At 41.6% G+C, this 24,815-nt stretch overlaps 1 protein-coding gene across 3 annotated transcripts in view; it reads right to left on the bottom strand.

Annotated features, from left to right (window-relative positions):
* clcn2c (chloride channel 2c) overlaps positions 1-24,815 on the bottom strand; it is a 99,435-nt gene that overhangs the window by 22,816 nt on the left and 51,804 nt on the right. For all 3 annotated transcript variants that reach the window (XM_068317371.1, XM_068317372.1, XM_068317373.1), the window contains 11 exons: positions 22,234-22,312; positions 21,559-21,684; positions 21,158-21,242; positions 18,313-18,414; positions 17,680-17,764; positions 16,553-16,708; positions 8,123-8,192; positions 7,382-7,492; positions 5,503-5,716; positions 1,158-1,291; positions 79-269 (listed from right to left, as the gene is read on the bottom strand). In XM_068317371.1, the coding sequence (XP_068173472.1) occupies positions 79-269; positions 1,158-1,291; positions 5,503-5,716; positions 7,382-7,492; positions 8,123-8,192; positions 16,553-16,708; positions 17,680-17,764; positions 18,313-18,414; positions 21,158-21,242; positions 21,559-21,684; positions 22,234-22,312 (1,353 nt within the window). The remainder of the gene's footprint in view (positions 1-78; positions 270-1,157; positions 1,292-5,502; positions 5,717-7,381; positions 7,493-8,122; positions 8,193-16,552; positions 16,709-17,679; positions 17,765-18,312; positions 18,415-21,157; positions 21,243-21,558; positions 21,685-22,233; positions 22,313-24,815) is intronic.

Here is a 24,815-nt window from a genome sequence, read left to right as displayed (position 1 = left end):
AAACTGGTATCTGGTGGTTCTACCGCATTGCTCAGTGTCCCTCCATATCCCCCGTGCACACTGGTCGTGACCTCTGACCTGGAAGCGGACCTCCTGACTGATGCGGTGGCTGCTGTCCTCGCTGATCGGGTCGCATACGACCGTGAGGAGCTTCTTCTCGTCGGCGGCTCTTTCCTTGATGTAGTCCAGCCGTCTGGGTCGGCCCAGCTGCTGCGACAGCAGCGACTGGAGCTGGGCGCGCTCGATGGAGCCCAGGAGGATCATGGACTCTGAGGAAACGGAGACGTAGATGGAGTCAGGAGGCGTGGAGAGAAAGAAGAAGAAGAAGAAGACGGCGAAACAAAGAAAGAGAGAGTCGGTTGGAAAAAGGAGGTGGGATAGGTGAGAAGAGGAAGCTGCCAGAGAACAGGATGAGTAAGACTTATCAGGAAATTTCTCACATATATTGCAGCACTCTGCTGAGTTATATAACAGAGTGAGAACGCAATGAATGAAAGTGTGTGTGTGGGTGTGTGTGTGTGTGTGGGTGGCAGCTTACTTGCTTTAAGTAATTGCCTTTGTTACAGTACGTGATGATTATGTATTTGCTTAAATGCCGCAGCTAATTGTTCCTGCACGATTGCATAACGGAGACATTGTTGGAATAGCAATTTTTGCATTTTGGTGATCCGTTGTGTGAGGTGTCATCAGACGGCGGCGTCCAGACAAACCCGTCAATCATTTAATCGCTTTCACGAGCACGCTGTCATGACGACACGTGTTTGGTACCGACTGGAAAGGACAGAAATCCTTCTAAACTCTGCTTCATCCATAAAAAAAGGACGTGGGAGTCTGTTTCCTCTTGTTGACTTTTTTTTTAACAAAGTCCTTGACATTTACACTTCCTGAAGGTATGATTAAACACACTTTACATGAAAGAGAAACCTGACTGAATATTTGAGCATTTAATCTCAAGTGATGATACATTTTGTCCTCGACGGAGCGGAAGCGAAGCTTCTAATGTGTGCCAACATGTGGAGAACAGCTCCGTTTTACAGTTAAAGATGCAAAAAGAGATCGATCCTGACCGGATCTGACTGGAAATCGGACATGGTGTCATGGGAATACGTGCAATTTCTTTATTGATGTTGTGCTGACTTTTATTGTGAAAGTCTCACCAGCTGACTCCACCAGTGCCAGAGTCTTGAGGTGACCCGTCTGCAGAACGTTGTGGAGGTCTCTGTAGCAGCAGTTCAGCGTGATGTAGCGCACGTCTCGCACCATGATGTCCTCCACACGGATGTTGTACTTCCTGAAATGACACACAGGAACCAGAAATGTGAGGAGGAAGAACAAGAAAGATTTTGGAAATCGTAGATTCATCCTAACATGCTGATGATATTTGGCAAAAATATTTTTTTGGTCTTGCTTCAAGTAAAAGTCAAAAAAAATAAAAAAATTGTTGTTTTGATCCAAGAGATGCAGATGGAGAGAGACTGAGGTGCTATTAGTGATACGAGTTTACAGGCAAAGAGCCAATTACAGAGACTGCATCCAAATCTGTTATATACTTTCTATTATATACTCATATACTGTGTGTGTGTGTGTGTTTTCTTTATTTTTTGACAAAGCACTTCATCCGATGGTCGTCCTCAGACCAATTACAGCTCCGTTAGAGCGTCTGAGAAGTTTCCCTGGATGTGGATGTAGAATAATCCTACATGTTCGTTTTAGGGGTTAGAAATCTTTGGAAAAAAAAAAAAAAAAAAGGTAACCCTTCAGGAAAGCTCGCTCACATGGGTTGTCAGCCTTTTTTAATTTGCTAGTGGATCTGAGAGAATAATGTAATACACGCCTCTGAAGCGGCCACAACCGCAGCAGAGACTAATTTCCCTCGGGGATATCGATGGCAGTTGATTAAATCCGATTGGTTTCCTCTTAATTGAACCTTTCTCCTCCCCCATAAGGCATCTGATCAGTTTGAGCTCTCCTTCCTTTTAAGCCTGAGTTTAGAGATTAGAGACCAGATTAAAAAAGAAAAAAAAAAAACACTTGTAGAGTTATCACACTAGGTTTGAAGATAATCATCCTATCCTTCCAGGGTGGAGTGGAGTGTTTAAGAAGGTGCAGAGGAAGAAGAAGAAGAGGAAGGTGGAAGAAAAGGAAGAAGGGCACAAGTAATTGTGATCTGAGTGTGTGTGTGTGTGTGTGTGTGTGTGTGTGTGTGTGTGTGTGTGTGTGTGTGTGTGTGTGTGTGTGTGTGTGTGTGTGTGTGTGAGTCCATATCTGGAAATCCTGTTCCGTGTCCGTGTGAGTCTGGGAACAAAACCTACAAGTCATCATGTATATGTATCGCACAGCAGACGTTACACAAGTGTTCCTGTGTGTGTGTGTGTGTGTGTGTGTGTGTGTGTGTGTGTGTGTGTGTGTGTGTGTGTGTGTGTGTGTGTGTGTGTGCGTGTGTGTGTGTAGGCGGGCGGACTGGTGTGTAGGCGTGAGATGGATCATTTCCAGCATGGGCATAACAAAAATAAAAAAACGTCAGCTGTCTTCTCCTTTTTCTGTCGGATGCTGCAGTAATTTAACAGAAATACACAGGCTGGGTGGAAGAATAATAAAAAAAACAAAAGAGGATGCCAGGAAGTCGGAGCTTTTGGACGGATCCGAGAGGATTCGATTTTTTATTTTTTTTTAACGTTTCAACACGTATGTCTTCGCCTCCGCAGAATCCGATATTTCTTGATGATGGATGATCGTGCCGTTAAATGTATTTTGGATTTGTGTGCATGCACAGACTCAAACACACACACACATCTAAACACAGTGACCTTTAACCTCTGTGTTCATCATTGGTGAAATATAATCCGATTGTGGTGATTGATGATCTCCTGATGGGAGTCCGTGCACACGTACCGACACGAGGATGGTTCCCTGACTGCTCTTGTGAGTCGGTCGATTAGATTACGTCTGTCATTAATATCTTATAAACAGCCACACACAGATAGCACTGGAGGCTCAGGGTTACGTCTGATTTATTGTTTCTTTTCATCTACAAACACTCGGTTGTGTGCAGAAATTAAATCTGGAATAAAGAACGTGGAACAGGAAAGGACTTTTCAGCGTGGGTGAGGATATGAGGAGGGATCTAGGAATTTATTTTACACTTTCATTAAGATCTTTTCTTAAACATAGGAACGAGTGTAACTCAAAACCCCACAGCTACAGGTAGTCCTCAAGATATGAACATTTGTAGATATGAACAACCACGTGCTGCCATAGCCGACTGCAGTACCTCTTTCGGCCACAACCTCCGCTGAACAGCACCGCTGTGTTCACACATCTCATCATCTACATACTACATGTTAAAGTACCGTAAAGTGGATCATTAACGTCAACAGCTGACTGACTGTTGTTGTTGTTGGATGTGCTAAAAAAAAGATAGCTGTGAATTCCTTGAACTGTGTTCTTCTTTTCCAAAGGATTAAATTATTAAGGAGCATAATTTACCGTAAATTAATCTGAATTCAAAACAATCACCTGAATCACGAGTGACGTGAACTATACATACAAATTTTAATCCTTATATGTGTTTATTCTTATTTATTGTTCATTAACATGATATCATGTGCTTTTAATGGTTTTCCAGTGATTTTAAGATTCCAGTATTCGAGACGCACAGAAGTTGAGTAAAATGACGCAAAATTCGATTTTTTTTTTCATTTATTTTTTTTGAAAACTGACGTATAATTGAGAATGACAACTCAAAAGGACCTGTACCTGCATTTTATTTTATTATATGTTGTTTTTAATCTCCTGTAATTGTTTCTGGTCAGTCTTAGGGAATATAACTTTATTATTTAGTAGTAAAATGACCTCAAATGGTGATTGTACATTGAAATTTAATAAATAATAACTTAAGAAACAATTCAATTTACAAACGACCTCTCTGAACTAGTTGTGTCTGTAGGTTGAGGACTACCTGGATATTTGAAACATACAGATGAGACAGGAGATGGGATGGAAAGGCTCTTAGATTGCAGCATTTAATAATGAGAGAAAGGAGAGGGGAGCAGTGGAGGTAGAGCGAGAGAAAAACAGATAACGTGTAGGGGTACGGGGGGTCACCTGAGGTGCTGAGAGAGGGAAGGAATCAACTAGATGAAGCTCTTCAGGGGATGATGAACAGATGGAGGATGAAACACATTATTTTTTGTCATTACTCCCAATTTGTGGGTGATGAATCCACACAATTATCTTCACCCAATCATTTTCCCCCAACATCCACAACAATAGGCGGTTCTGAACAATTAAGGCAATTGTTCTGTGTGGTTCCGTGGAGCTCAGAGGACAGCAGGCAGCTGCTAATCCCGCTCCGTGTTTCGGAGTCGGTATCAATCATTAATAGAGGTGAAAGCAATTAAAACGTTGTAAACGCTGAACCGTCCAACCGGGCGCCTCCACCCTTATTTGTCTTTTTGTTAATCAAATCTCTCTGTGAGTCCACAAACACCCCAAAGGTAGACGAGTGGGGGGGTGGGGGTGTTTGACGTGGCTAAGTCAAAAGCAATATTCAGAGCCATTAACTGGCTTTGCACTCAGCTTCACCTATTACCACATTAGATAAAGACTGGCAGCGTTTACACAGTGTCTGAGCCAAACTAATTAAACTTCCAGTATGGAGGAAATAAACCCCCACAGGGCAAACAGCTAAAGACCTGGCAGGGCTTCGATTAGAGAATAGAGCCAACGCGCTGCAGGTGAGGAACGTAAGCGGGAACGGATGTGACCCCACCAACGACAGAACAGACACTGGTTCTGTCCAGGGAGTCCAGTCGTTTGATGAACTGGTCGATGGAGCTACAGGTTAATACATCCCATAGAGACGTGGCAACGGTGGGGAGATGTCAGGACATCTACTCTATCTATCTATTGTATCTATCCACTCAATGTACTCTACCTACCTACCTACCTACCTACCTATCTATCTATCTACTCTATCCATCTACTCCATCCATCTACTCCATCTATCAATCCATCTACTCTATCTACTCTATCTATCCATCCATCCATTCTATCTATCCATCTACTCTCTCTATCAATCCATCTACTCTATCAATCTATCTACTCTATCTATCTACTCTATCTATCTACTCTATCTATCCATCTGCTCTATCTATCTATCCATCCATCCATTCTATCTATCGATCTACTCTATCTTATCTATCCATCTATCTACTGTATCTATATCAATCTATGCATTGTATCTCTCATATATATCTATCTATCATATCTATATCAATCTATCTATCTACTGTATCTATCCATCTATCTATCCATCCATCCATCTATCTTTTCATCTTGTTTGAAACTCTTTGAATCTTGTTTGAAATTTTCTTTACTTTTTTCCTGTTTAACAATCAATGTAACATTACTTCTGTCTGGTGTTCTGCTGTTTCAGGTGCGTCTAAACTGACCTCATGACTATAATGTGATGGTTTTAGTGTGGCGTCCGGTTGTACGTACTCGTGGTGCCCCCAGCCCAGCTCTGGGAGGTAGGGCAGCTTCTTGATCCTGATGATGGAGTCGTAGAGGGAGGGCTGGAGGGACTGGGCCACGGCGTTGGCCAGGATCACCGCGATCATCACCGGCAGGATGTGGGAGATCTGGCCGGTCAGCTCGAACACGATGACGGCGGTGGAGACCGTGTGGGTGACCGCTCCGGACAAGGCCGCCGCACCTTGGGGAGGGGGGAGAGGACAATGTGGTGACAAACAGAACAGATAATTGTTCAGATCAGTGGTTTTCAAGGTGGGGAGGGGGGGGTTTCAGAAGCATCATCAATCAAAGTGAAAAAGACAAAAGACAGACTCTTTCCTGTCGAAGAGCATCGGATGTGGAAGATCTTTACTAAAATCAACTTTCTCTGGAAAGTTTCTATTTTGTCAACGTTTATTCCTCCATATTTAGCATTTACAGAAAAATATTACACGTATGAAATAGACTGGACCTCCACAACTATAAATCCATCCCTGTCATCAATTTCCTCTCTGCTGCCGTGCCAACCAACCAAACTCATCTTCCTTTGCTCGCAATCTTTAAATGGATGAAAGCAGCACAAGACGGAGCCTCGATATTTGGAAATCTTTTTTTTTTACCAATAAAGTGTTGTGACAATAATATAAAGGAAGAGAAAGCAACAGGAAGCAGAGTGAGAAAATGGATGAATCCAATACAAAGAATGAGATAAACCCAGAAAAACAAACAAACACAGGAAGTGGAGAATGAAAGCGTTAAAATAAAGCAAAATGAGAAAACGGACGTGGACCAAAATGCTGCCGCTCCCTCCAGCCGGCCTAACATTCAGTCCTTAAAAGGGAGATGAAAGGCGCTTATCAGAGTGTCAGGCCAATGAGAGGCTGAGTCATCGCCCACAATGCACCACGACAACAACATCAGCACCCTGAAAAAAAAAAAAAAACAGCCGCCGCCGACCTGCGACTACGGGATAATCAGGACGGCCGTCAGCACAACAACGCATCTCATTAGAGACGCGACTTCAGAGAGGATGGAAGTGATGCGGGATGAGAGGATGGAGGAAGTATTTCTACTTTTAAATATTAAAAGAAAAAAACAGCAGCAGACGTTTCTGACGGCGGCACAAAATCACAAATTTATGTACAAACTGATCCCAGTTGTGTTATTATTAATTCCATTTGCGTAAAATCATTTATAAATAAGCTTGTTTTTAATCATCCATGTGGACTGCATCTAAATATGAAGTAATTTAACTTGACGTTCTGTGTTTTAACCTAAAATACAAGAGGAAACTAGTAAATGATGAGAAAAGAGAAATCCAAGCACCATTAAATATACTAGAAGTGAGAAAAAGTTTCTGTTTCTGTTTTTTAAGAGGAGTTTTAATTGAATTCTTGACAGAAAAACAAAGAAATGTCTGTTATTTTTTTTTAAATTGGTGTTTGAGATGATTTTTTTTAATCTAATCTAATCTTTAATCTTGTCAGGTGATCCTCTAATTCGATTCTAGAGTGTTTGAGTCTAATCATATTCCATGTCTCCTTTAATCAGGTTCTATTTCTAGTCTTGGTGAGGCTGTGGGGGGAAAATATACCTTCATACATTTATCAGGAGTGAATGAATGAAAACATTTGAAGTAAATGTGTGCACAGTTAGTATCGTGAAAAAGTGAAGGTGGAGATAAAAAAATCAAACATATATTCTTATTCCCGCTTCCAAAACGGTCACAACCTGGGATATAAATGAGTGAAACTGTAATTAATAGTTTTTACACGTGGGAGCAAGAATAAAAAAATGTTCTTTCACACAACAGCAAAGGAAACAATGGGAAGAAGCAGGAGGCGTCGCGTCTGAACACACGACCTACCCACGACGGCGTAGCCGCCTGGCACGATGGAGTAGATGGTGCCATCTGTGTGGATGCCATCTGGGAACCAGGCTGCCATGCTCTCTCCAACCAGACGACCAAAAGCTGCCCCTGAAACACACACATACACACACACACATACACACATGTAGACACACACTGCTTTAGAGAGGCATCTGCATGTTCACACACAGCAATCCAGCGAGTTTCATTCAGATGATTAAAAACAAGGGTTTAAACGAGTAAAGTAACGTTACCGTACGACATTATGTTAAATAAACTCTTCACAAATGTTCTTTACTTTTATATGGCCATCGCAAATGTCGAAATCCTTCTTTTAAACCAATGTGTGATCCTTTTCTTGAATTAAAAAAAAGAAACCTTTAAACCTATGCTTGATCAAAACTGTGGGCATTTCAGAACTGGCATATTTAAAAGTGAGACATCTTATATTTATGAATTATTGTTATTATTATTTATTAATGCCACATTAATGCACATAAACTGATGCTCGTCAGTAAGTAGAACATCATAGTTTGAAAGTTTGTGCACAAGTTGATGCGTTATTATGTCTACTTTCATCCAGTGAAGCCCATTTAGATTGAAAACACTGTTTTTTGACAGGCAGATATGTGGGGTGGTGTCACTGTACACACACACACACACACACACACACACACACACACACACACACACACACACACACACACATGCACAAACACACACACAGCTCCTCCTTACCAATGACGAACACTGGCATGAAGGCTCCACAGGGCACTGGGATAGTGGTGGCCAGGGCAGACATCCAAAACTAAGAAAAAAAAAAAGAGAATAAATAGATGAGAAGAAGAAGAAACACACACACACAGAAGAAGAAACACACACACACAGAAGAAGAAACACACACACACAGAAGAAGAAACACACACACAACCAGGGTGGCGTTTCAATCAGCATCACAGCTCCATCCTAGAGATGAGAGCAAAGTGGACCCCTCCAGCAGCAGCGAGGAGGCGGCCATGTGGAGCTTATTCCTGAGGTTAGATTGAGCTGTCATTTTCACTCCTCATTTACCAAAACCCCTGAAATGAACCCTGGGTAATGAGCGGGCTCTGCTGATTGGCTGACACCGCAACCCGCAGAGCGATAGAGTCTGCTAATTAGGAAAGACAAATAAAAAGGAAAATGTCATGGCTGACAACGTGTGATCATTAACGTCAGCCATGTGTGTGTGTGTGTGTGTGTGTGTGTGTGTTGACTGAAGTTTCACTTTCCGAGTTGAACAGATGAGACTTAAAAAGTTAGCATGTTTGTTTAATGATCCAGGATTACGCTGGGTGTGACTCCAGGTTTAAACAGCCGGTGTTTTATCGATCAGTTGGATAATCAATCGTTACATCCTTGAAAAATATTGATCGGGACAGCACATCGGTATCTTAGCGTGTTCAGATGAAACTTAAGTTGATGTTAAGACAAAATTTTGATGTTTGCAAATTTGCATCATGTAAAAATGTTTTAATCCTGGAAGTCTGACTCCAAAAATCAATCCAGAGTTGATCCTGAGTTTGAGTTCAGGCTAGATGCTACCTGTTCTAACTTAGCATAGTGTTTCAAGATAGCCTGACTAGCCATAGTAGTGAAAAATGAATATTTGTTGTCTCTGTTGAGAGTTTTTATTAGCAGAATTCTACAGAAATACTCAAATTTCCATAAAACCTCTTGAAGAGGATGAGCCAGTAATGCAGATTTATTTTTCACGCATATCGAGTATTCTCCATAATCGTGCTTAACTTTTTTAAAAATCTTAGGACCACAGATGTCTCATAGTAAGTCTTTTCTCAAGTCTGATTGGTCTTTTTTTTTTCCCATCAACAGGACACAAAAAATGAGAATTTGTGACATTTGGTGTTTACACTTATAAAATAAGAATGAATTAATTGGACTTTTGTCCAAACATCATCTGAAATAATGGGTTTCCAATGGACTTTTTAATTACCATCATTCCTCCTGTTCTCTGCGTCTTCCGCGCTCCCTCTGCTCCGTCTACAGTTAGCTGTAATTACGAATGGCTGCCGCCATAAAGTAATGGATATCCTTCTGTAACTTAACACGCTGGCAGATTTCACACCCTGCATTACGCACATACGTGCGTTGGCGTTCGCACACGCTCACGCCCACACACACACACACACACACACACCGGGATGCAGACTGAGTGATGATAATTAGAGCTCAAAAAGTGGCCGGGAGCCAGAAAGCACCAGACGCACCACAAGTTGAAGACTTAACGGGAAATAAAATACATCTTTGGAATAATTCAGTCAGATTTCACAGTTTGGGAACAGTGAGGTACGTTTGTGTCGACATTCCATCTCTAGATGTTAAAACCTCGGATCAGTGGAGAGGTTTAAAGGTTGGGGGAAACGCATAACAGTGGATTCATTTTATTACAAAGGCCATGAACTTCAGATCAGTCAGACAAAGTGAGAAAAATGTGTATAAACCTTTTTATGGAGTGGTTTTAGGGGCGTCGTTGTGCAAAGATTATGGGAAGACTAGAGAGTTTACGATCTGTCTACATCAGGTCTGGTTCTACACTTAAATCTGGAGTTAGGTATCAATAACCTGAGTAAAAATGATTAGAATTAATGTGGATTTCTGATCACAGGAGTGACTAAGATGGACTTAAATGTTGATGTTGAACAAAGAGCCAAAGAATGGGTTGTGGCTCAGATTGCCCCCATCAGCTACGTGTCTCTGTGAGGGTCAAAACCAATGGGCTGAAGCACAAAAAAACAACAACCTCCCGCTGGTCTTTGGCACACTATGCATCAGCTGCCTCGGACGTCAGGAGTGTATTTATATCACCTCCATCCCTTTCATCACTTTCTGTACGAAAAACTAATCCCACTCAGATTAAGAATAGGGATGGACTGTTGCCAAGGCAATTAATACAAACAAGAAGAAAAAAAATACTCCAGGGTTGATTTTATGTGATTTTTTTTTCTTTTTCAGAAAAGTTAACTGGAAAAAAAAGAAGAAATTTTTAATGTCGAAGGTAATCTGGACTACAACTACTCGTGTTTGTATATTTTATCATCTGAGGGGACGCAGAGAAAAACTAAGGACAGGATGCCCCCCCAGACATCTCCAGAAGAGCTACTGTATAAAGAGGAGAGCGTCGTCTGAAGCAGCTGTTTGTTTACCCACAATAACACACACACACACACACACACACACACACACACACACACACACACACACACACACACACACAAACACGTGACACGGTGCTGTCTGCAGGTCGTTCTCCATCCTCTCAGGACGGGAGACTTTTAACCACGGCAAACACACTGTTAAGATCACCGGCGCCACATGAGTCCCTCTCGATGAGGCTCAAGGTTGCCAAGGCGACGGACTAAAGGCCACAAAGAAGGGATCGACTGTGGCTGGAAATGCAGGGCTGCTTGAATTTATGCTGCTTTATGTATTGTACTGAACTCAGTTCCCGATGACTTTAAGTAATAATTATCTAAAACGGTTCATGAGGAAATCCATTACATTTTGTTGGTGATATTTTTTTGTTCCCATGATCGTAAATGTTTCCTGCAGAGGGATTAGACATCCAAAGCAAAGGCAGGAAAAAATAAAATCAGCTGCATGGTTTTCTTGAGCATTTGAAAAAAAGAAAAGAAAAAGAAATCTGACCTTTCTTTGGAGGATGTTTTTATATTTTTTTAAACATATTTCAAAATGCCAGATGTTTGCCCCATTAGAATTTACCATCTCCCGTCTGTTGCTGTATCTAATGCTTGAAACGACTCTTTCCAACCCCCCCTGAAGGAATCATTAATGATTCATGTACTCTAGTTTAATGTAATTCACTAAGTGTACGTCTCACAGAGTGCACGACCATCAAAATTGATGAGGTTCCGCGACCCTAAACTGACTTCTATAAACCATCAGAGCCAACAGGAGCTGAATCAAGGACTTTAGGCGGGGGGAGGTGGTTGGTTAAAAAACACTGAAGTGGGGCAGAAACCCTCAGACAGGAAAACATTCGACATTAAAATCCAATTAAAGTGCTCCTAATGAAGCACATGAATTTTGATGGCGGTTTAATAAGACTTATAAGTCATGGAGATGCTTTAGGGTTCATATTCAGAGGAAAAAATTAGTCGGTTAATGTAGTCAGATAGCAGAAGTTAGAATTATTACATACGTGTTTAGTGAATTCACCGGCTGCCCATGACATAGTGACTTGATCTGTTTTGAATGTCTTCTTCTAAAACTGTCTTAGAATAAAGGTGGGGAGGTGTAAGGAGGTGTAGCCGTGATCCCCGTCTTCCTTTCGCACTCAGAAAATTTAAAATTAGAATTATTCTGTGTTTAAGCAGGCAAAAAATATCTGGATTTATTTGGTTTAAAACACTAAAACGACTTCGACGGTCCGACTGCTGTCATGAATTCTGTCTGAAATAATTCAGAGGAAAATTGACCGACTGATTCACTTCAGCCCCAGGTGTCAAAATAAAAGCCCCTGGGCCCAAACCGGCTCAGAGTCTCACTTTATGTGGCCCCCGAGCGAAGAATATAATCTGTTTGTCATTCAATTCAATTGATGGAACTCCGGAGGTCCATAAACTACATGTCCCACCATAAAATCTTGTTACCTGTGAGCTGATGTGTCTCAATATGTTCCAGTCCAGACGTCACTTTACTCACAGTTTGACTCCGAAACACTGAATTACAGACCTGCTTGGTCCAGGACTGTTTATTTCTATTTCTCTATAGTTATCAATTACATCACATGTGTCAAACTCGAGACCTGGGGGCTAAATGTGGCCCGCTACATCATTTTAAGTGACCTACGAAAGCAATAAAAGGTCAGAGTGTCAAATAAGTAGGTCAAGAGTGTGTTTTGACCAAAAACTACATTTCCTACAATGCAGTAATTCAGCCCATTTGAACTTTGATAAATACATTTTGAACTAAGTTAATGTCCTAACTTGTGTCTGATATTATTTATCTTTATTGATTGATAGTTTGATCTTTGATTGATGGAGTTCTGTGTGTTTAATGACCTGACAGATTAAAAGGATTCATGTTTGAACAGAGAAACAAGCAAACATATTTTTCTGTGCAAACATTTGTAACTTGAATAAGTAATAAATTCAGTTATTTCACATTAAGAAGAAGTTACATTTGTTTTACATTACAATGAGTTACATTTAGTTACATTTATTAGTTACATTTGGCCCCTTGGAGGTCAGACATTATGCTGATGTGTCCCTTGGTTAAAATGAGTTTGACACCCCTGAATAAGATTACTAAGAAAACCAATGTAGAGACAATTCAGCAATATGTTAGAGTAGATATAGTTATTACAGTATATATAGTTATATATAGTTATTATATATAGTTATATATATATATAGTTATATAGTTGTTATAGTTACATTTCTCGCGGGCTCTGAATCTGCGCTCATGTAGAAAAAGCTGACGCCACAAAGGGAACCATAAACGATGAGGAAGCTTTGGTTCGTCGTCTCCAACGCTAAAATCAATACACCAATCTTAAACAAACGAGCACCGGATGATTTAGCCGTGCGATTACGGGGAAGTTACAACCAGCTGAATCAGCACGGACGTATTTTATTAAGCCATAAATGAGGAAGGACCTGTGTTTCATCCAAAGCTGCTGGAAACAGCGGAGTTTGGTTGGTTCGCCTTTCATTTAGGCAAACAAGATGACCAATGGAGATGGTGTCTTTAGACTAATTGCTAATTTATCAAATAATTGATCAATACTACAGTGATTACCTATGGGAAAGCCTTAACTCCAATTTCATCTGATCGTACCCACATTTTCTCATCTCCTCAATTTAATTTATTTCTGATCATGGTTCTGGGTGGAGAATCGGACCAGAGGCCGGAAGACAAAATATTATTTGGAATAATAATTTCCAAAAGTGCTCTTTTTCCTCAGCCACAACATATTTATTTCTACACCTGTCAGAATTTTATGGTTTTTTTACAAGGGACATGTCCATTTAAAATAAAAAAAGGTCACTGATCTACAGTCATTTCAGACAAACTAAAAGTTTTCCTGAGCTCGCTAAAAGGATCACCATCTTCAATGGATTTTATTATCCCAACTAGCCACGTAATTCAGTTGCCGTTAAATCCATAAATTAGATGAAAATGAATGAATAAATAAATAAAGCTGTTATTCTCAACAGGTTAGCATCCAGTTTCTCTTTTAGAGCCAAAAACATGTCTAACTGTCCACAGCTAACCAGCCTCCATCAGCTCCATCAGCTGGTTGAAAATGTTAAGTTAACAATCTAAAAAAAAAAGAAGGTATTTCAGCTGTTAAATTAGATTAAAAATTAAATGAAATTAAAAATTAATCATTTTAAAAAAGGTATTTCAGCTGTTAAATTAGATTAAAAACTAAATGAAATTAAAAATTAATCATTTAAAAAAAGGTATTTCAGCTGTTAAATTAGATTAAAAATTACATGTAATTAAAAATTAATTTTAAAAAAGGTATTTTAGTTGTGGGGATAAAAAATTACTTCCCACATTTAAGTGAACTGATAGCAGCCGCTAAACTAGTTAGCACACTGCTTTGGAAACAACTTTTTGTTCCTGTAGCTTTGACATCAGCACGAAATAAAAGAGGACAGAAAAAAAACCAACAACTTGGGGGCAGAATTGAGCCAGAAGGGACAAATGAAGGACACTCCGGTGGGGGTACGACCAACAATCCAGGACTCTGACGCTCCGTTTCATTCGTCGCTCGTCTGGCGGCACCTGAACACCTCTGAGTGTCACATTCAGAGGACGGGCTCTCTCCTGGGGGGGCACGCAGGGGGGCCCATGGGGGCCCTCCACTTATTCCCACTCAAATTACAGTCTAGTCAGCTCCCTGCCACTTTGACCACACACACCCACACACACACACACACACACACACACACACACACACACACACACACACACACACACACACATACACACACACACACACACACACACACACAAAACCTGCAAAGCAATGTGACAGGTTTTGTCTTTAAGTGTTACTTTTAGTGCACATCAACAGCTGTCAGTGAGGATTGGGGTTATTAATATGTGTGTGTGTGTGTGTGTGTGTGTGTGTGTGTGTGTGTGTGTGTGTGTGTGTGTGTGTGTGTTCCAGGTGCACTAGAAAGTTATAAAACCGTCACCCCACATCAGGTGGGGTGACACACCTTTTCTCGGCGTGGAAACATTTTGCAGCTGGAGCGAGAGCCTGACAGAAGTTTGAGCAAGAAAAGGAGCAACAAGACAAGATGGCTGCTACCAAGAATAAAAAGAAGCATTTATATTACCCAGAAGGAGAGGCAGAGAGCAATCCCCCCCCCCCCATCCCCCCTTTGAAAATCACCAGGCTGAATCCAAGACAAGCAAAGGCTGTAATTAGTCAGAAGCATTTCAGCTTCACTTTGAATGCCGTGTGTGTGTCTGCATGTGTGTGTGTGTGTGTGTGTGTGTGTGTGTGTGCGCGTGTGAGCAAAGGATGTGAGTCAGTGAATGTCCGCGGATAAATGCCGAGAACAGCTGGACGGCTGTTGTGCACTTTGGTTCGAAAAGTACATTTGTGTTTTTGTGATTCTAGTCTCACCTTCACGTCACACACACACACACACACACACACACACACACACACACACACACACACACACACACACACACACACACACACACACACACACACACACACACACACAAGGAGTGACACCAGTAATTAGCTTAAGGACAGAACACACAAAGACAAGAGTGAGACGCCACACAGTCGGGATGCAACAAGAGACGGTGATTTATTGCAATTAGATTCATGCAGGAATCCAGATTGTGTGTGTGTGTGTGTGTGTGTGTGTGTGTGTGTGTGTGTGTGTGTGTGTGTGTGTGTGTGTGTGTGTGTGTGAAGACAGACGGCTGAGAGTCCGTCTCTATGGAGCTGATCAGAAACTATGACGAGGAGACGGCGAGACAGTTCCCTCCGTTCCTGCAGACAGACTGTCACACTATCAGCTCTTTGCTTACATAAGTTGGACACCAGAGCTCCCGGCTGCTGCTGGAGATTCATTTCACTGTTTTTAACCGGATTCTCTGGTCCAGGCTGCTGGTAGTGGAGCTCAGGACTTTAGTGCATCTTAAAATATTATTAGTGAACACAGAGCGTGTGTACTTTATCATTATTAATGCAGGAAGGTTCGTTTGGTTTGGATTTCAGCAGCCTGGGATGAGGATTTGAACGCAGGTGACTTTAGTGACACCTAGTGGTAGACTGGAGACACTGCAAAGAGATGCTGACTGGTTCTCACTGGGATTGTCTCACTTTAGGTTTCCCATTTCAAGAGGATTAAGACGTAGTCATAAAAAACTCATTGGTGAGGACGGATTAGAGACAGTGGTGAGGACAGATTAGAGACAGCAGTGAGGACAGATTAGAGACAGTGGTGAGGACAGATTAGAGACAGTGGTGAGGACAGATTAGAGACAGCGGTGAGGACAGATTAGAGACAGCGGTGAGGACAGACTAGAGACAGTGGTGAGCACGTATTAGAGACAGATTAGAGACAGTGGTAAAGATGGATTAGAGACAGATTAGAGACAGTGGTAAAGATGGATTAGAGACAGATTAGAGACAGTGGTGACAGCCACGATGGACGGATTAGAGACAGCGGTGCTGAATTGTTTTTTTTAACTTTTCCTAACGTGGGTTGAACTTTAGAGTCCTTCCCCAGTGATAACTATAAACACGGGGTCTCCCTTTGAGTCTTCCTCGCCGCCCCCAGATCGGCCGGCCCCCAGAAGCTCGGGTCCAGCGCTGAATAAAAAGGGCAGGAATCGCCCATTTATTGTTGGTTCCAGTCCAATTTACTCTCTCCTGGTGAGCTTCGTTTATCTTTAACTCCATTACAGCCACCAGCAGCAAACTGCTGGGGGGGGGGGGGTATTCATCATAAAGACAGGGTGAGGGGGAAAGAAAGCACCTTGTGTGGAGGTGAGAATATAATGGGAAGGTAACCTCACGGTGAGGAAAATGAAGATTACAAGTGACAGCGGCGCCGGGTGTTTTCGTTTCATCGCGCGTTTTAAGAGACTCAGGCCTCCTACCTTCATGACGATGAAGATCACCAGGGTGACGAAGACGTTGAGCTGCGGGTGCTTCCAGGCTTGGGAGTGTCCGATGTAGTCGAACTCCTCAGCGATGCCCTGCTTGGCCCACGTCCGGTTGTCCAGCAGCGTCACCAGGGACTCCTTCTGGGTCAGCTGGATGGGGCCACAGGAAGTGACATCACCAACATGAATCACAGCATTAGAAATAAAAAAAACCAAAACTTCAGGGAGCAACAAAATAAAGTCGGGATTGTTGGAGAAATTATGTCAAAGAAACGACGAGGGAGAATAATGAGAGAGACGGAACTTCAAGATACCGAAGACGCCTTTAAGACGAGTGTCAGCGGAGACGCCAGAGCTTTACTCAAGCTCTCATTAAGAGAAGAGTGTGTGTGTGTGTGTGTGTGTGTGTGTGTGTGTGTTTCTGATGTCTGCCGCTTTCAGACCACAACTCAGGTTTAAGTCCAGCTAATTACAGACGGCTGAACTGAAGACGCAACTTTTGTCCCAGATTGGGCAAAAAAAACCAAAACCTCCCCTAAATAACCCATTCATTATAGTGAGGGTAAATCTCAAAGGCGTGAACATAGATCTTTGTAACCCCCCCCCCCCCCCAAAAGGGCCTAATTAAGCAGCTCTATGATGCACAGTATATTCCTATCTATTCCTGTTAATTAGATGTAGGGGGTTGAAACACACACACACACACACACACACACACACACACACACACACACACTGATGTGAACATTAATAACAATCACACGCAGACATGAATGGTGACCAGGCGGTTATGAAACAATGCGATGAGCTCATAGGGTTCATTAGTTTGCTGCTCTGTGCAGTCGCATAAAGACAAAAAAACCCCCAAAACAACACATCATGAGGAAAAATAAATAACTGACCCCCCCAGAAAGAACTGACGTCTTAAGTTCACCAGAGGTGTTAAATCCAGACGTTACTGGAGACTGAATATATAACACATTCATCACTTTAAGAGCTACAGTCACATTAATCCACCTTCCACATTTTTGTGTTACAGCTTAGTGTCCATAAAAGAATCGTGTGTGTGTGTGTGTGTGTGTGTGTGTGTGTGTGTGTGGGTCTGGGAGTGGGGGGCGTACCCTTCCAGCCATGAACTGTCCGAAGCCGGGAGGAAACGTCAGCGTGGAGACCAGTAAAGTGACCAGAGCAGGATAGAGAAGCCGTCTGGAGGAGTGCAGAAAGACAGGATATCAGACACAATTACAGAGGATTATGGGTAACGGAGTTTTTCACCTGGAGTGTCTTACTGCTTGGTAAAAACCTGCTGCCGTAATCAAAGCATTCTAACATCAGTTAGTGTGTGTGTGTGTGTGTGTGTGTGTGTGTGTGTGTGTGTGTGTGTGTGTGTGTGTGTGTATCAACAAACCTTTAATAACCAGGTGATGCCTTTTTTACTGTTATTATCCCATATTTAGATTAAATGGTGGGACATGATCACTCAGATTATTATATTATTATTCATTATTTTTAACTATCATAATTATTAATATGTGAAAACCATCTTAATTACAGTTTGGTCAAGGTGTAATTACATGTTACAATACTGTACTTAGGTATTAGGTATTGCATTTTATTCATGCAGCTCATATTTTCCATGAAAAACCTTTATTTGAAAAGTATAGCGCTGAAAAAAACCCATCAGTCCTGTCATGATATTTCTTTGATATTTACTAAAATAAAAGTAAAAGTCTAGTTTATTTGAGGGGTCTTACTTCTTCATGAGGAATCTGTTGATGGTTTTCTGTTTCCTGATGAACTGAACAATCAGTCTGTTCAGGTAGACAAACAGAGCTCCTCCAAAACCACTGGCAATGCTGCAAGGAACAAACACACACACACACACACACACACACACACACACACATACACACACACACACACACACACACACACACACACACACACACATTAGGAAGAGTGGGAGTGCTTTTATTTTCTACTTGGCAAAAGAATGCATTCTGGGAAATCAAATTGAACCTGGTGGATAAATCCACTTCTCCTGACTAGATTAAGTCGAGTCGTCTCCACGGCGATGGCCATCAGTGAAACTGAGTTACATCATGTTTACAACACGACAGAATCACGGGAGAAAAAGGAGACGGGAGAAAGTCGACACCGAGGAGGAAAATATCACAAAGACGAGACAGGAAGAGAAACGGAACGGCGGTGACGTGGATTGAAAAGAAAATTAGCAGGAAATTACAGCTAAGAGAAAGACGGAGAGAGAAAGAGAGAAAGAGAGGCAGCATGGAGTCCGACGGGGAAGTGTGGAGGAGTGGGAGCAGAAAAGAGGTTTACATAAGCATGCATTTAAAAGCTCAGTGGGAGTCCTCTTTATGACACTAAGAGGGGAAGAAAAGGTACGGAGAGAAAGAATAGAGCCAGACAGCTCTGCAGGCCGGCTAATGCTTATACATTTATCCTGCTCCATTATTAATCCTGTCAAACGTCTCTGAATAAATAATGAACAGGATGATGGGGGAGATGACGCCCCATCGGAGAACACAGGAGAACCATTGTGTTCCATCAGGTGTACCTTCATTTAGGCTGGATGGGGTTATTAAACCGCTTTATTATAGAGGCACTGAAGCCATTAGGGTTCTGTTATACATAGAATACTGTAGGTTAGGGGTGTGTCTCACTCCATGGAGAACAAATAGGACCTAGAAATGAGAGCTGCATGACATACGAGTTATTTGAGATACAAGTCGTCACTCTGTTCATGTTTTTGTTCTACATACGAGTGAAAATCCCAGATACGAGTCGTGCTTCAGGAAAAAAAACGCTAGTTGGTGTATGGATACAACATCAGTAAGACCGCATCTTGTTCTTTACCACGTGTTGGTGGATGGATACAACATCAGTAAGACCGCATCTTGTTCTTTACCACGTGTTGGTGTATGAATACAACATCAGCGGGACCGCATCTTGTTCTTTACCATGTGTTGGTGGATGGATACAACATCAGTGAGACCGGATCTCGTTCTGGTTGGTGGAGTAAAGACGTAGCTGGTGTGTTCTCGTGACTTTTGTGTTTCTTTTCATTGTTTATCATTGTTTACGTAACTTATATATAATTAATTATACACAGGTAAAGTCTGCATGTCTATTGGTTGATAAAAAATTACTAGTTGTTCAATTTACGAATTCAGTCACGGAACAAATCAAATCTTATGGTACTACTTGTATCAGGTCTGCAAATTAAATATTCTGATTGTAGTCATTGTCCATTTGTAATATTCCGGAAAATTCTTTCAAAATCATTGAATTTTAAATGAAGGCATTAATATTATCAACTGTTCACACTGAACCCTGTATGCCTGTAATTACAGTTGTATGGTCTGGCTTTGGAGAACACAAATAAACACACACACACACACACACACACGGTCACACACATTTGAAGCAGGATGTTTCTGTGGCTTTGGGTAAGTTAAAGACACAGATTGAGATATTTTATGTTTTCAGATTGTGGGAGGAACAACCTTGTTGCTGTTCAAGGTATAGAGCTTTTGATCGCAACACATTCCTGCTGAAAAAGGTAAGGCGGCATCATAATATAATATGTAATATAATATAATATAATATGATATAATATAATATAATATAATATAATATAATATAATGTAATATAATATAATATAATATAATATAATATAATATAATATAATATAAGACATATAGCTGTATGTCAGGCTCTATGTTCTTATGTCCTGGAGGTTTAAACAGAACAATCGTGTGCTACTCTTCAAAGATGTTCCTGCAGCTCGTCGCTCAGAACAACCTGGCCTAGTTGACTGAAACACTGACCGACTTTTCCTGCCAGACAGACTGTGACTGGGGAAGATGGAAATTGCGCACATACACACACACACACACACACATACACACACACACACACACACACAAAAACACACCAAAATGCACGTGCATATACAAATTAAAGTGCACATGGGAGGCTAACTAAGTGCTCTGGAGGCAGCATCAAATGTATGGAACAAACGTCACTGATAAAAGGAGTGGGCGTTCAAAAAAAAAGCAGCCAAAAGCTGAACAATCAAGGAAAAGAAAGACGGATTCTCTTTTCTTCTGGAGCCTACGCGATGGTAAGTATGGAAATGTGCTTGAGGGAGGAGGAGGAGGAGGAGGAGGAGCAGCCCTTCCTCCCTCTCGATCAGCTTCCTTCCAGCAGCCGGTGCTTCATCACAGCCGTGGAGGAGAGCCCGCGGGCCGAGGCGGGATAAAATCAGACGTGCCTCAGCGCATTGGCAACTGTTGCAGGCTGAATTATCCATGTTAGGTGACTCACGAATCATAGCCCCAAGCAACACCTTCACAAACTACAGCGAGAGCAGCTCCTGAATAATATGAGAATTCAACACTTGCAGCCGCTGCAAATGGGAATAGCTGGCTGTCAGAATGACCAGATGGTCAAGTTATTTCACAAACAGATGGTTTTGCCTTGATGGCTGGTTTTCCTTCTGTTTCATAGAAAAATATATTTGAAAAAACTCCTACCTCACTTCAAAAAATGAAAAGTGAACAATCAAGACTCACCCGATGACAGCAAAGGCAGGAAGCTCCTGCAGGTCGAAAGGGAAGTCCAGCCGGAAACGGGTTTTGAAAAGAGCTGTGATGGTTTCTGGAGAAGAAAAAGAGTGTGTTTAGGATTGGAACGTTTTTTATGAGGCAAAGAGAAGCTCAGGAAGAAGTTTCTGATGGAAACTGAAAGTTTTTTGCAGCATTGGAATCATTTCCAGGTTGTCTTTGTTATCTGCCAGAGGTCATTTCTATTGGATCCAACATCTAAACACACCTCACATGACTCCAATGCCCTTTTCTCAAACACCACTACTGACTCAAGCCCAGCCCGGCTCCTGGTGCAGACCAAATGTCCCGGTTCTAAATATACTCGCCCCGTTTCCATCAATGTTTGGAGCAGAAGTCGAACTCCTCACCTTCGTCTCTGTTCCAAACAGCCAGGACTCTGAAGATGAAGGCACTGAAGGTAGCAGCAAAGAACCCTCTCCAATAGTTCCTCACCGCAAAGAAGGTGGACGTGACTTCAATGCTGAACAGCACCCCTAGGAAACACACAAACACACACACACACACACACACACCGCTAAAATGAAACTCCCAAGCTAGCAGAACCAACAAGAAACAAAAGTCTTTGGAAAATTTCTTTGCACACGGTAGAAGAGCCAATGAGGAGACAGAAGAAGAACCCAGAAGTAAATCTGTGACATGGCTCCACTCGGGTCAGGATGACCCGGGTCAGACGCAGCCCGACTGTCATCACCGGTTGTAAAGTCATAAAGTGTAATCTTTATTTATAAAACTAGAGAAACAAGACGACAGCAGCTCTGACTCCTCTCAGCTGCTGTGACTCGACGAGCACGAGACAAATAAGTGATGTCACCCACCAAAAGATCATATGTGAGACCTGTGCTACCTGAACCTGAACGCATCATAAGATATATATGAAGGGTAATATTGCATTACTGTAACCATAATATCTCCACTGTGTGACATTTAGCTCTGTGTGTGTTAGCGTTCTTAGCGCAGCTGAGATGCTATCTGATGCCACCATTATTAGGCCTGTCACCATATATTGCTCTCTGAAGACTCACCTCCGATGGGGGCGGCGAAACAGCAGCCCACTCCCACGGCACAGGCCGCCGCCAGCATCTCGATGTTTCTTGACTCATTCTGGGATGCAAAAATAAAATAATATGTAAAAGTCTCTTTTAAAATGCAAACAGATCAAGTCGGTTTGATGTTTAAAACTCGGCAGCCGGTTCCACTGAGTCCATGAATGGAAGTGCAGCTGCACCACAGTACATCTGTGACACTTCATTTTGGAGTGGACTTATCTTCTCAAGCTAAACATTAAAATAATTCATAAAAGAAGCCTCCAGCATTCAGAAAAGATGGCAGTAGCTTTGTTTCCAGTGGGAACAAGACTTTTTTTTTCCCACATGTTTTACGATACATTCTTGACAGGTTTTTTTTTTTTGCATGCCGTATATTTCTCACCTTCACTCCTGTCAGACTGGAGTCCTTCAGGCAGCATGGCATGGCAGTGATAGAGAGAGGTTAGTGTGTGTGTGTGTGTGTGTAAGGAGTGTGTCTCCCTTTGACTGTACGCTCAGCAGCTTATCGTGGTTGTACAAAATTTACAGTGTGGAACTGTGATTAGCTTCTGATGTACTGCTGCACACACACACACAGACACACAGACACACAGACACACACACACACACACACACACACACACTGGACCGTGGAGCAGTAAGATGAAGTGGTACAAAAAGATACTGCAAATACAGCTTACACTGTGGAACATGTTAATCCTGACTGCATGTTTTAATAAGTCAAGAATTTATCCCTGAGTTTTGTCAAATATTGTCCTATGGTTGCAGGAAATGGAACACACACACCAAAATATCACATCGTAATTTGATGTTCACAAACTCGTGCATCCACACCTTGAGAATTGAACACATTTTCCTGTTCTTATACTACATGTTTACCTCGGGAATGAATGAGCAAAGCTCCTGACCTCCCTTTTCTGCGATGAGTAACATCTTTTCCATTAGAAACGTGTTCATGAGGTCACTCCTGGGGGAGGTTTATGTTAGCTACACACTGTGGTGATCCCTTCCTCTCTTATTTGTGCAAACGTTCCATTCATAAACGTTCAACCAAAGGTGAAGGGAACTTAACATCGTAGGAGTTGATGTTCTGCTTTTAGGTCAACAGAACAAACATTTAGTTGGGTCAGGGTGAAAATAAAGAAGGGAAAAAAAATAAAGAAGGAACGGACAAAATAAAAGTCATCTGCCAGAACGTTTTCTAAATTCCTTCCAGTTGGTTTTCAAACACAATCATTCATTGGTGGTTTATTTTGGTGCAGGTACAGATGAAAAAGATTTTTTTTTCCTCATTATAGAATTGGTAATTTTTCAAAATTTCTCTAATATTTAGAAACTGTCCAACTGATTTTCACAGAAATTAATTTCGGATTCTGGATGCATGCATAAACGTCTGTGAAAGAACATCTAGAAGATTTCTATTAGAAGCAATAAATAGGAAAAACACAGGTCTAAATATGGTTTTGATGGAATATTTGACTCATTGTGAACAAGCTCATGTAAAACATGTATGACATGATGCGTGGAAAGGGGTTAAAAAACATTCCTGCAACAATAAAAGAAGAGCACACGTGGAACATGCTCAAAAACAGATGAAGAGATTAAATTACCTTTGTCCAGGGCTCCTTCAGGAAGTTATGGGAGCAAGAGATAACGTTAAGAGACCGAAGAACCGCGAAAAACCTTTTATTATTACGATCAGTATCAGTTCTGTTGGGCTCGTTTTAAAAATTGAATTTATCGAGAAAGTTATTTAGCAAAGTCTCAAGTGTGGCATCAGAATCTAATCTGGATGACCTGATAAAGATATCATTTTTATTCCCCGTCTTTAACACCACACATGTACCAAACACATCGAAACCAAAAGCCGGGCCTCACATCCCACACGCCGCATTAACATTCCGTACTTCAAAACTCTGAAGAGCACCAGAAACTGCTGCAGAGGGACACTTCACACAATCACACACTCTCAGCATTAATATGCAGCACAATGCATGACAATACTCCAGAGGGAGGGAGGGAGTGGTAAAAATTAATGGAGGGTTAGAGGCACGAGATGATGATGGAGATTACAGAGAGATAAAGTGTCGACGGGAACATTCAAAACCGGCAAACTAAAACGGGAAAAACCTGCAGTATGAGACACAAGAACCTCGGAATTCAGATTCAGATGTGTTTTATACACGTTGTGTTCAAGTTCTATGGATATCAGGATGTCTTGTTTAGAACAACAAAGCCTCAGGAGTCATTACTTAATCCTTCAGGAGGAGATTTTATGTTAAAAAATGGTTCCAATCAGCCCAGAAGGTGCAGTAAACTCTACAGATTGAGATAAATTTACTTGACGTTGGATGATTGAATCCGCACATCGATCCTAAAGATGCTTCCTCAGATGTGATTTAAGAGAGAAAGCCTCTCGGATGAGAGGTGAAACATCTCCGAACCCTAAATAAAAGACCAGTTTGTCCCCAAAGAGAGATGAAAGTCAAGAATTTATCTGTTGTCCTTGAGCGTCAGACGATTATCTCACCGGACAGCAAAGAGGATAAAGAAAAAGA

Source organism: Antennarius striatus, chromosome 6 (genome assembly GCF_040054535.1).
Source record: "Antennarius striatus isolate MH-2024 chromosome 6, ASM4005453v1, whole genome shotgun sequence".
In the NCBI taxonomy this organism is placed as follows: Eukaryota; Metazoa; Chordata; class Actinopteri; order Lophiiformes; family Antennariidae; genus Antennarius; species Antennarius striatus.
The sequence above is the reverse complement of the archived record's forward strand: the minus strand, read 5'-3'. Positions and strand labels throughout refer to the sequence as shown.